At 38.7% G+C, this 13,067-nt stretch overlaps 1 protein-coding gene across 2 annotated transcripts; it reads right to left on the reverse strand.

Moving 5' to 3' along the window:
• Nucleotides 1-82: 82 nt before the first annotated feature.
• SELENOP (selenoprotein P) lies at nucleotides 83-12,861 on the reverse strand. 2 transcript variants are annotated; one of them, XM_004737944.3, is made up of 5 exons: nucleotides 12,713-12,861; nucleotides 9,409-9,624; nucleotides 8,438-8,650; nucleotides 6,404-6,521; nucleotides 83-1,548 (listed from the first exon to the last, which is right to left on the reverse strand). In XM_004737944.3, the coding sequence occupies exons 2-5, from the start codon at nucleotides 9,609-9,611 to the stop codon at nucleotides 946-948; spliced, it is 1,137 nt and encodes a 378-aa protein (XP_004738001.2). In that variant the 5' UTR covers nucleotides 9,612-9,624; nucleotides 12,713-12,861; the 3' UTR covers nucleotides 83-945. The 2 variants fall into 2 exon arrangements, with proteins under 2 accessions (XP_004738001.2, XP_012906952.1); XM_013051498.1 differs by having other exon boundaries at nucleotides 12,665-12,775.
• Nucleotides 12,862-13,067: the final 206 nt, after the last annotated feature.

Raw genomic sequence — 13,067 nt, forward strand, 5'->3', positions numbered from 1 at the left:
ATTTCTTTAAAAGCAGTTGATTTACTTCCATCATTAATAGAACATACTGCCCAAATAATAACAAAGAGAAAGGAGAGCTTCAAACTTTTTAAATTGAGTTTATTTAAACAAAACCACATCTGGCCAATCGTGTACTACATTCTTGCTTAACAGTATTAACCATAAAGGAGTTCAGGTTTATAGGCCTTAGTTTACCTATTGAACCATCATTGACTATGGAAATACTTTCTAAACAATCAACAGACAGACAACATTCTTTTATCTTTTCCATTACAACTCTCAAGACAGACTCTCAAATTTAAGAGTATGATATGCTAGATAAAGAAAATAGGATATAGGGGATTCATTTCATACATGATAGTGAAAATCAAGACTCTTAGATATACAAAGTGTAAGTAGATATTTAAAATGTAGTCCTAGCAAAATATTCATGTGTCAGTATTTCTGGAACTTAAAAGACGAATTCACTGAGTTCTTTAAAGGTTTAATCAATTAAAAACATAAGATTTAAGACTAAGATAATATTTTTTTGAGAAATAAGAAAAAAATGGAAAACATGTCTTTGTTGTTCCTTCTCCATTCTAAATTGCTAACTATCCAACAGAAACCCCTAGGTCATAGTTTATGTCTCTGTTCTCATTAAAGCAAGTAGAATGCTGGAAAAAGAAAAAGAAAGACATATTAACCAAATGCTGCAATCACCTTTATAATAAAATAATGAAAACATGGTTTGGGCAAAAATTTCTTTGATTTAAATTTTAAAATTTGTAAGCCAATTAATAGATTTCTCCATGTTTGTACAAATCCAATTCTTATTTTTGGATCAGTATTAATTAGCTTATAAAATGCTGGAAATAAAATTGTCCAGACCTACTTGGGGAGTATGTCTTATTTAACTATTTAGTATGAAGGTCATTTTCACATTTTGGCCTTATTTTTTCAGCTTCAAATGGTGCTGGCTTCTGTGGGCTGAAGCTGCTGACTTGCTTGTCAGGCAGCAGGAGGCAAACGTCACTGTCAAGACTCAATGACGTTCTCCTCTGCCCACAGGCCCTGTCAGCTGCATAAAGAGGGGAGGGTTTCCTTACATTGTCAGGTGATTGCAGACCCTGTTTTTTCAAATATCAGATGTCGTCAGTGTCAGCATCAGCTGCTAGGGGCCAACCCTGAATCTTTAGGCAATGTGCAGAGTAACTGATTTATACAACCCTTTCGTCAGAGCTTCTTTTGTGGGACAGAAAGTTGTAAACCTTCACTTCCTGCTGGCAGATTTCAGTTCTCTGGGTGGCCCTGTCTTTGGTGGGTCTTGTGTTTATGGTGCTGATGAAGGCCCTCAGGAGCGGGATACTCAGCCGCATCTGGGGCTTCTGGTCGCTGAGACTCCGAAAGCTCCTTGTTCCCATGATGCTGATGCCCATGCTTGTGATGGTGGTGGTGGTGGAGGTGGTGGTGGTGGTGGTGGTGGTGATGGTGTGGTTGGGGAGCCTCCGTTGTGTTTCCCACAGTAGGCGAAGATACCATTTCACAGAAGTCTTTAGCTTCCAGGGTCTAGAACAAATTTACAATCACTTATCAATAAATGTAAAGATTTAGCAAGAGTGCACAAAAAATGATTTGCAGAGCTACAATATGTAACATTCAAGCCAGTTAATTAGGATTGAACTGGCTTTGTTTTTCTAGAATTATATTAATGAGGTACAAATCTGAAATCGGTTTCAACACCTCGACTTACTAATATTTGCTTTCTGTCATACCTAATTACAAACTGCATCTTATACAAAATCTGCATTTAATCAAAGATTCCCCAAGCTTCTTACAAGGGAATTAACATTAGTGTTTTGTAAATACATAAAATACAGCATAAGCAAATTAAAATTTAACAGTTCACCTAAGCTTCTAAACTGGTTAAATCAACAGCAGAAATCAGATTTTTCTTATCAAGAAGATTTCCCAAATTTTTTAAGAATTCTGAAGAAGAGGGGTGCCTGGGTGGCTCAGTGGGTTAAAGCCTCTGCCTTTGGCTCAGGTCATGATCTCAGGGTCCTGGGATCTCTGCTCAGTGGGGAATCTGCTTCCTCCTCTCTCTCTGCCTGCCTCTCTGCCTACCTGTGATCTCTCTCTCTCTTTCTGTCAAATAAATAAAATCTTCAAAGGAAAAAAAAAAAAAAGAATTCTGAAGAATTAAGAGACAGATAAGGCTTAAAAAGAACACAAATGGGGGCGCCTGGGTGGCTCAGTGGGTTGGGCCGCTGCCTTCGGCTCAGGTCATGATCTCAGAGTCCTGGGATCGAGTCCCGCATCGGGCTCTCTGCTCAGCAGGGAGCCTGCTTCCCTCTCTCTCTCTGCCTGCCTCTCCATCTACTTGTGATTTCTCTCTGTCAAATAAATAAATAAAATCTTAAAAAAAAAAAAAAACACAAATGACTTTACTTACATCTGCAGAAGGAAGACTAGATTAACTGGTTAAAAGAACTTACCACTGATTGCAGTAAAGTCAAACAAATATCAAGCAGCTGACCTACACAGAACCTTTCACACCTGTATCACTTTATCATTCTATTCAAATATAATGCTATATTCTGAAGCAAACTAATTTCTGATAACTCAAAAATGCCAAAAAAAACTCTGCTCAAAATGAGTCATTTTTCATGCCTCAACTTACGCCAGGAAATGTTTTGAACTTCACTACTTTTGTTACTAGGTTCCTCCTGTCAGGCTGTGGGGGGCAAGGAGCAAATCCCACCAATCTTCTGCTGAGCAAGAGATTCCATTCTGCATCAATCTAGTTAATTTACTGCAAGTCTTTTTTTTTTTTTTTTTGTTTAGTGTGCTCACAAAATCATAGCCTCAAAGCTTACAGATAGAGCAGCAGCATACGAAACTTTTACCTAAAGTGATTTGTAAGCACAGTTAGTGAGTCTTTGGTCTCTCACACTGATCTTTTAAGTGTTCACCGTTTTTGAAAAGTTAAAAATTCTACTGGATTTTTGCATACAACTATTAAATGGTACTTTTAAGAATTCAATGTAATTTTTAAAGTTTGTATTCAAATTCCAGTTAACATACAATGTAGTATTAGGTTCAGGTGTACAATATAATGATGCAGCACTTCCATTCAACACATGGTGCTCATCACAACAGATGCAGGCCTTAATCCCCATCACCTGCTTCACCCATTTCCCCGCCCCATCCCCCCTCCCCTCTGGTAACCATCAGTTTGTTCTCTGCAGTTAAGAGTCTGTTTCTGGTTCTTGGTTTGCTACCCTGCCCATCTTTTTTTTTGCTTTGTTTATTTTATTTCTTTTTTTCCAAATTTTTACTAAATTCCAGAGAGTTAACATTCAGTACAATATTAGTTCCAGGTGCAGAATTCAGTGATTCATCACTTACATAGAACACCAAGTGCTCATCACAAGTGCCTTCCTTAATGCCCATCACTTGCTTAACCCACCTCTCCCTCCCACCTCCCCTCCAGCAACCCTGAGTTTGTTCTCTGTAATTAAGGATCTGTATCTTGGTTTGCCTCTTTTTTCCCCCCATGTTCATTTGTTTTGTTTTTTAATTTCCACATATGAGTAAAATCATACGGTATTTGTCTTTCTCTGACTATTTCATTTAGCATAATACTCTCTAGTTTCATCCACACCGTTGCAAATGGCAAGATTTCATTCTTTTTCTGGCTGAGTAATATTCGTGTGTGTGTGTGTGTGTGTACACACATATATTCCTTATCCATTCATCAATCAATGGACACTTGGGCTGTTTCCGTAATTTGGTTATTGTAGATAATGCTGCCATAAACAGAGGGGTACATGTATCCTCTTAAATTAATATTTTCATATTGTTTGGGTAAATACCCACTAGTACAATTCCTGGATCATAGGGTAGCTCTATCTTTTTTTCTTTCTTTTTTTATTTTTATGTATTTATTTGACAGAGAGAAATCACAAGTAGATGGAGAGGTAGGCAGAGAGAGAGAGAGAGAGAGGGAAGCAGGCACTCAATCCCAGGACCCTGAGATCATGACCTGAGCTGAAGGCATCGGCTTAACCCACTGAACCACCCAGGCGCCCCGGGTAGCTCTATTTTTAACTTTTTGAGGAACCTCCATACTGTTTTCTAAAGCGGCTGCACCAGTTTGCATTCCCACCAACAGCGTAAGAGGGTTCCCCTTTCTCCACATCCTCACCAACACCTGTTGTTTCTTGTGTTACTGATTTTAGCCATTCCGACAGGTGCGAAGTGGTATCTCACTACAGTTTTTGTATTTCCCTGATGATCAGTGATGTTGAACATCTCTTCATGTGTCTGTTTGCCCTCTTATATGTCTTCTTTGGAAAAATGTCTATTCATGTGCTCTGCTCCATTTTTTTTTTTTAAGATTTTATTTATTTATTTATTTGACAGAGAGAAATCACAAGTAGATGGAGAGGCAGGCAGAGAGACAGAGGGAAGCAGGCTCCCCGCTGAGCAGAGAGCCCTATGCGGGGCTCGATCCCAGCACCCTGAGATCATGACCTGAGCCAAAGGCAGCGGCTTAACCCACTGAGCCACCCAGGCGCCCCTCTGCTCCATTTTTGGGATTACTAGGGTTATTTGGTGTTGAGTTTTAGAAGTTTTTTATATATTTTGGATACTAACCCTTTATCAGATATGTCATTTGCAAGTATCTTCTCCCATTTCATAGGGTGCCTTTTAGTTTTGACTATTTCCTTCACTTTTGAGAATTTAATACTATAAACAATTTGACATAGTAACAATTTGATAAATGTTTAAAATATACCACATAGTGTTCTAAATGTTCAAAGATTGGTATCAGTAGTCTAATTTCAAAAAACCAATTACTATATTTTATCAATCCTACATTTTATCGATCCTTCAATGTATTTTTTTCACATTTTAATGTCTTTAAAATCAGAATGCATCCTACTGTTGATAGTGTTACAACATTGTGTCCTACCTTGACAGAATTTTTTTAAATAGTACATAAAATAATGTGTCATTTAATTGATGGCATCTAGGATACAATGAAATAGGAAAAGTCCAATTTGCTTTGGCATATCAGATATATATGGATATTATTCCTATTTCCAGGTGGCTCACAAATTTTAAGCATTTATGGGAACTGTTTCTGCCTTTGTTTAAATATAACTGGGTATATTTGTAACTATTAGGCACTTGCAAAAATGCAAAATACTAAAATAACCCCAGAATATGAGGAATCAATATTAGCTAGCATTTATTAAGCACTTAGAAGTCAGACATTGAATTAATACTTTATTGCATTATCTCAGTCTTCCCCTCTTTAAAAGCATTAGAATAAGCTTCATAGGATTATGACAAAGATTAAAATGTGAAAATTATATAACTAGAGTAACCTATTGTGCTTAATAACAACTAAATTAGTTAATTAAATATTTCATTAAATATTGAGATAGCTTTCTTTACATATGAAAAAATCTGAAAGATGTATAGCTCACAAATTAAATTCAGAATTATTTTTTGGGGTGCCTGGGTGGCTCAATGGCTAAGTATCTGCCATTAACCTCTGAGCCCAGCATTGGGCTCTCTGTTCAGTGGGGAGCCTGCTTCTCCCTCTCCTTCTGCCTATCACTCTGCACACTTGTGATCTCTATCAAATAAATAAATAAAATCTTTTTTAAAAAAAGGAATTATGTTTAAACCTGAGTTTAAATTTTTCCAATTTGCCCTATTAAGGAAAACTGTTTGGAATTATTTTCCTTTTCAACATGGGGAAGGGGTTCTAGTTAGTATAAATTAAAATCAATTCCTTGAGTATCTTTTCATAAACCATATTTAAAGAGAGCTTCTTATAACAAGGAAGAAATATTCTCATAGTTGTTAGGAGAGAAATAACAGTAATGAGTAGAAAATCTATTCTGTTGTGAAATAAACATGGTGATTCTGGCTACAAAATGGGCAGACAGTGTAAGGGCTTCACGGAAAAGCTGATCCTTAACAAATTAAGTAGCTGTCTGGGTCCCAATTCCATTTCAGGTAATGCCATGAATTAGGTTTGCTATCAGTATGCTCTTATGTGAACACATTCAGGATATTACAATAATGTTATTTTATGTTAGCTGAATTCTTTGAGCACTTTGAACACACACAGTATCATTTGGTGATATTTGAAATATGTGATCTATACTGACTTTTGTTTTCAAAACTTCTAGATAAAAGCAGAAATACGGATCTTGAAAAAAATGTCTTATAGTACATGTTACATAATAGAAGGAGTGTGTAATTATAGAAATTACTGTTGTTTATTTTTAATATAGCCAACAGAAACACTGATTAGCTAATTGGTCTTGAAACAATTTAGATAGCTCCTAAAAGATTTTCTCTTTTCTCCCAGTAAAAATAATTGAGGAAAATAAAATACCGTGAGAGAGCAGTTTCCACACTTCTCTTCGCAGTAAGCAATCTTAATGGCTTCTTCTACATATGGGAAAGTTAGGAAGGAATAAGGCAAACCAAGATGGTATACAAGACGGCCACATCTGAAAAAAAAGACAAACACAGTATCTTTACAATTACCGTGATCGTATATAAGCAGTTTGGGACATGTATTGTTGGCTTAATGGTCTTAAAAGGAAGAACCATCCATTCATAACTTCAGTAAATTTCCTTGAATGGGATCTCAGATGAGCTCCCTAGGACTTAATACCACCTTATGTCCCAGCAAGGATACAGTGAATCTAATAAAAGCATTTCAAAATGTTATAGATAAACCAACATTAATAATATCAAAACTATGTTAAGTTTAGTCACTATGACTTGGTCAAATACAGTTTGGTAAGACACATAAACTCTACCAATGCCCAAACCATTGACTTATTATAAACTGGGCTCTGCAAATCACATGAGGTTTTCATAACTACTATGGCAGCACAAATTCCACACAACAAAAAATTTACAGTGTAACAAAAAAGATCCTCATTTCTTAGCAAGTAGCCCATTTAGTTAAAAAATATATCTGATGCAGGGGTGCCTGGGTGGCTCAGTGGGTTAAAGCCTCTGCCTTCGGCTCTGGTCATGATCTCAGGGTCCTAGGATAGAGCCCCACATCAAGCTCTCTGCTTGTGGGGGGAGCCTGCTTCCCTCTCTCTCTGCCTGCTGTTCTGCCTACTTGTGATCTCTCTGTCAAATAAATAGATAAAATCTTTAAAATACATACATATATATATACATATATACATACATACATATGTACATATACATATATATGTGTATATATATATATGATGCAACAAAAATTTCAGCATAATGAAAGAAATGGAATTACAATACTTGGTATTCTCAGAAATGGTGGAGAATACCAAGTCCTTCTTGCCCACATTTTGCCCAGGATATATAACATTATGTGAATATCAAAGAACTACACTTTGCAACTATCTAAACAAGGAGTTTATAGTCCAAAAAGAACACATAATATTAAAAATATTTAGAGTATTATGGTGACTAAAATAACACAATAAACAAAAATACTTAGAGTAGGATAAAGTAGGGCTTAGTCCTCAACAGAGGCTGGCTCACCATTTCGGAGAGTCCGAAGAAAACAGCATCAACTAGTCATGCTGGTCATATCAAATAATGTAAGCACCTAGGTTCCCTCAAAATACAAATGTTTTATTCTTCAAGGGATCAAAAGCAGATTTATGCAGATTAGACCTAAATGATTAACATACTTTATAGTTCAGAAGTTCAGGTATGTCACTCTTAAACTATTAGTCAGATCAGAGATAAGCAAGTGGTCTGCAAAGTATAGTTACTCATCTGCAAAATTCTCAGGTTAGAATTGTCTATGATATGCAAATTGCTCCTTCTTTTTCAGAATGCTAATCATGGGGGGAGGGCTGGCATATAGTCAATTTTCTGTGTTTCCCTATTCGAATGGTGGATTCTTTTGCACAAAAGAAAGTCATTTCAAAAACAATCTGAGGGTTTTGAAGGGGGTGGGTGGGAGGTTGGAGGAACCAGGTGGTGGGTATTAGAGAGGGCACAGATTGCATGGAGCACTGGGTGTGGTGCAAAAACAATGAATACTGTTATGCTGAAAAGAAATAAAATATTTAAAACAAACAAACAAACATTAAAACTGGGGTGCCTGGGTGGCTCAGTGGGTTAAAGCCTCTGCCTTTGGCTCTGGTCATGATCCCAGAGAGCCTGCTTCCTCTTCTCTCTGTCTGCCTCTCTGCCTACTTGTGATCTCTGTCCTTCAAATAAATAAATAAATAAATAATCTTTAAAAAAAAACAAAAACAGAAACCATTAAAACCAAACATTTTAATGTGTTCATTCTGAGTATCTGGTAATAAAAACAAAAGAAGATGCCTTATTTTAAATCACTACTCTTAAACTAAATGCAAAGCAGGTTATGTTTTAATTTGGTGTGTGTGGTGTGTGTCATACACACCTGTCATATATGAGGAAGTCATCCTTTTTCCCATTTAAGAGTGTCCAGACATCTGTTTGGTTTTCTTCTTGTTGATAAACAGGAATATGCTCTGAAACCTTATTTTTAAGATTCATATATTGTAATTGAGAAGAAAGTCCTTGATGATTAACAACAACATAAGAGATGTTCAAATATCCTTCTTTCTCCAGTTTTACTCGCAGGTCTTCCAATCTGAAATATTTGGGAAAAACGCAAAAAAGGAATAATCTCATTTATTAGTGTCTTCTCTCGCCTCACTATTTTTTACATGAAACTCTTGCTATTTTTTACTTACATCTCTTCTTTACATTGTTGTAAAAGACTAAAACTTATGTTTTTTCAATTATTTATTGAATACTTGTGCTCAGTTAAAACCTCATGCTAAATGACTGCACAAGCAATAACTCATTTGGTCCTCAAATTAATCTTACAAAGTGTACATTTTAAAATCCATTTCACAGAGAATTCTACCCAATAAATACTTACGGAAGAGCCAACAAATATACTTATATTTGTTATACATATAATTTATATATACATATATGTATTTGTGAAATGACACAGGACATTTGATGGCAAGTCTAGTGTTGATTCTCCTCCAGCTAAGCACTCGCATTTGCTTCCTCTATCAAAATAACTAACACATTCGCAGGATTACATTTTAGAACATTTCATTACACAAGTAATATATATTTAGTAAGACATTATAAACCATGGGTTCATAAAATGAAGAAAATTTTTCTATAATCCCAGGAAAACCACTATAAATGCTCTGGTATAGATCCTCCTAGTATACTCTGTTCTAAGATGTTTTAGGCAAACATGTATAGTTTTCTAAAGATGTCATTTAATAAACACATCTTTTCCATTTCTGTGTTTCTTTTATGTGTGTATGTACGTGTTCAATAGCTTTCCCCTTGAGAAGTCCTGGAGCACAGAACGACACTCACCGGGATGCCTGCAGAATGCACAGGTATCAGCTGGCTTGAAGAAGGGCCACCACTGTCACTGAACCACTTGAGTTCAGCATTGGATTCTGATCTCCTATGCTCCACTGGGGAGGTTGCTTACACATGGTGCTCTGTCCCTGGCTCTCTGTTCCCCCCACTGGGAGGAGACAGAGAGCCAGGGCAAGTCCCAGGCTTCTCCACATTGCTGGGGTAGTCCTGTAATAGAGGAAACCTTTCTGTCATCTCCACGGGTGACTTCACAGTCATAACCAGGGATTTCTATAAATCCAGCCAGTGCCCTCCCCCTTCCCATCAGCAGCTAGCCCGGGATTCCATCCCAGTGTTGCAGGGCTCCTTATGTTGGGCCTGCCTGTGCCAATCTTCTCACCCAGAAGGGGTAAATCCGCCAGAGGCAGGGGAGTTGTCCAAGCATCTCTGAACCACCTGGTTTGGCCAGAAACGTTAGTAAAGCTGTGGAGACCTGCCTCAACAGGCAGCCAACTACTTGTCTAGAAGATAAAGGTTTAGAAAAATTTTGAGACTGTGGCCTCTATAGTCAAGTAACATTCTGCAAACAAGATTTTTTGAGATGCAGGCACCTGGGTGGCTGGGCCGGTTAAGTGGGTTAAGGGTCTGCCTTTGGCTCAAGTCATGATCCTGGGGTCCAGGGATGGTGCCCCACATCAGCAGAGACTCTGTTTATCCTTCTGCCCCTCCCCCATCTCATGTCTCTCTCTCTCTCTCTCTCTCTCTCTCTCTCAAATAAATAAGAGCTTGGAGATGCAAGTTCTGACTGCCGGCTTTCTGCCCCCTATCAATCTAAGAAAGGAAGGAAAAGAGCCAGCATGGAAAGAGAACCCAGGAAGAACGGAGGTGGCAGTGAGGGCAATTTGCCACCGTGAAGGTGGCTGAGGTGGGGCCCTTAGCTCCGCAGGTTCAAGCATTCTGCATTTCTAAGTCTCCTGGGTATGGCTCTTTTGTTCCTCTTACTCTTTGAAGTGTAGCTCTATGTTAACAATAAAGGATTTGAATCTTTTCAGGTATAAAACCGCCTACCAAATTGTTACTACCACATCTGAGGTAAATATGACCAAAGAAAAAACTCTGAGCAAGGAGATATGCCACAAATCACTGCCCCTCTACCACGCCAAACTCACTGCAATCAAACTCCGCCCATGTATTGGCCACCATGACTTTCAGGAAGTTTCTGTGCTCTTGGGTAAAAAGATGCCCTCTTCTAAGTAGAAAAGTCCAGTATCTGACCAGAAATATCCCCAAACTAAGGCTAACTCTCCCAGCAGTGAGGTACACATAAAACAAGGGATCTGTAGAGAGGCAGCAAAAATAGGAACTCATTCAGCAGAGATGAGCAGAAAAAGAAAAAAATCCACCCAGGAACAGGCTTATTCTGATATAAAAGTCCATGGAGAGACAACATTCGAGAACTGGGAATTTGGCACATTTTCAGGCGCTAATCTGGGATAAGAAAGTAAAAGTACTTTGTGGGGACACAGGGGAGGGAAAGAAGGCGGGCAGCTGATGATCAGAGAGAGCCCAGAATTAAGATGCGTATAGAAAGGCTAGAACCAGACTGAGCGGGGCTCTGGTGCACTGGTAGATGTGGACAGAATTTTTAAAAACCTGACTATCTTTCACATCATTTAACACCACAAAATTCCTACCTGTATAGGGTATCTTGATAAGAGTCTAACTAAAAGGAAAGAGGGGGAAATTAAAGGATTTATTAAGTCCATCCCAACTATTCTAACATTTTTAAGATTCTACTATTTAAAAATAGAGGTTGCATCTGGACTCAATCTAGGGGATTTCTTTAGGATGTTATTTCTACTGATGGCACAATTACTCTTATTATAGCCACCACTCACTAAGCATTTATGGAACTTGACAGGGTGGTGCTAAGCACCTCCCCATAGCCTGCCAGTTCATTCTTACTGACTATGGGACCATCACCACCCACCCCCTTATGCAGCTTGGGAAACTGTGGCTGAGAGCGAGTTCGGCATCTTGCCCAAGTCCACACAGGTGTGAGTCACAAAAGAGACTGGATTCAAACCAGTTCTGCTAAATCCATTAACAGCTATAGAAGCCGGGGTTTTACTGGTTTATGCCTGAGGAAGGCAAAGAGAACAAAGTATTTCCATTTGTTTTGTTTCTTACTAGAATGGAGGGCGAGCCCCTTCTTTCAAGAACATAATTTCAGCAGCTATAGGATCTTCAGCATAAATTCACCACTTGGTGAATTCATCACTTCACCATGTACATATCCTCTCAAGGGGCTAAATAGTAAAGATAAATGAAAAGACTCTTTCCCTTTTGCCTCATTTAGTTTTTTGATGAAAAAAGACAAAAAACCATTGGCCTAGGGTAGTGGCTTATGCAGTTCACACAAACTTTTTTCTAGGCTGTTCAACTTTATTTTCTTAGGATCATTTCTGCATAATAAACATTTGATTATCATAACTATCAGATAGCTATGTTAAAAATAATGACGATAGATAACTCAGCTGGAAATACTGGAAGCTATTTAAAGTAACTGTCAATTTCACTAGTCCTACCACTTTTCAATCACCAAACAAGATTCTTGACCACATGCAGACTTAACATCTGTTTTGAATTCCTCCATTAAAAGGCAAAATATGCAGAAACTTCCCCACCCCCCCCAAACTCCAGGCTGGCCTCTGAGGGCCCTTCCTTGTTCACCTGAAAGTACCCACTCACCTTGTACACTGCAAAACCCTGCATTTCATCAAAGACAACCTCTTCCACACAGTGGACACACCCTGCCCCCCCAACCCCCCACACCAGCTCTTGTGTTGTCCTGTGCGGTGATTTCTGAAACCGCTCACAGTACCCCTGGACATTTCCACAGTCCTGCAGAATGGCCACACCTGTCTCGACCCCCTCAAACCCAGGATCTGATTGTTCCTGAGATTCTCTGCATTTCCGTGGGAGACGGACCAGCCTGAACTCACAATACCGCCTACAAAACAACACAACTCTTTGCAGAGTCACCCCCGTCCAGCAGGCAGGGCAGAAATCTGCAAGGACTGTGCCTCGTCCTCAAGGCAGAGTCTCACCTACCCCCACCCAATTCCGGACTCTTTTGTTCTCTTCCTTTTGTATTTTTTTTATTTCTTCCTTTTGTATTCTTTTTATTTCATTTACCCATGTCCCTTTTTAAAACTCTATCCTAAGGACAGAAACATTTTATCAGGCTCAAAATGAAGTTATTTACCAAACTCTCAAAGAATCAAAGATTGGCGAACACAAAGTTGCGACTTACACAACCCCTTCCAACCAGCCTGCTTCCTCTCTCCCGGCTTGGCCCGCGGCTCCTCCAAGCTATGGCCAGCGCCCTGGTATTTATAGTGCTGTTGTTTACCTCGCTCTAGCCATAGTCCAAAGTTCATTGCCTGCTCTGGCTGTGACCTTCACAAGCAGAGCAAACCCTTGAACGGATCATTATAAACAACTTAGAAGAAAGTAGCCAGTCCTGCCAAGCAGAAAATGGGGAGACAGTTTTTTTGCAATTACTGATTTATTCCCTATCCTTTTCAGTCACCCCAGTATCTAGGATTTAATGGTACAGTCGGGGGGCGGGAGGAAGGACTAAGGGTAAAAGGGCCTCCAAGTCCTGT

The sequence above is a fragment of the Mustela putorius genome, unplaced genomic scaffold (genome assembly GCF_011764305.1).
Source record: "Mustela putorius furo isolate JIRA1106 unplaced genomic scaffold, ASM1176430v1.1 tig00000407_pilon_pilon_pilon, whole genome shotgun sequence".
Lineage (NCBI taxonomy): Eukaryota > Metazoa > Chordata > Mammalia > Carnivora > Mustelidae > Mustela > Mustela putorius.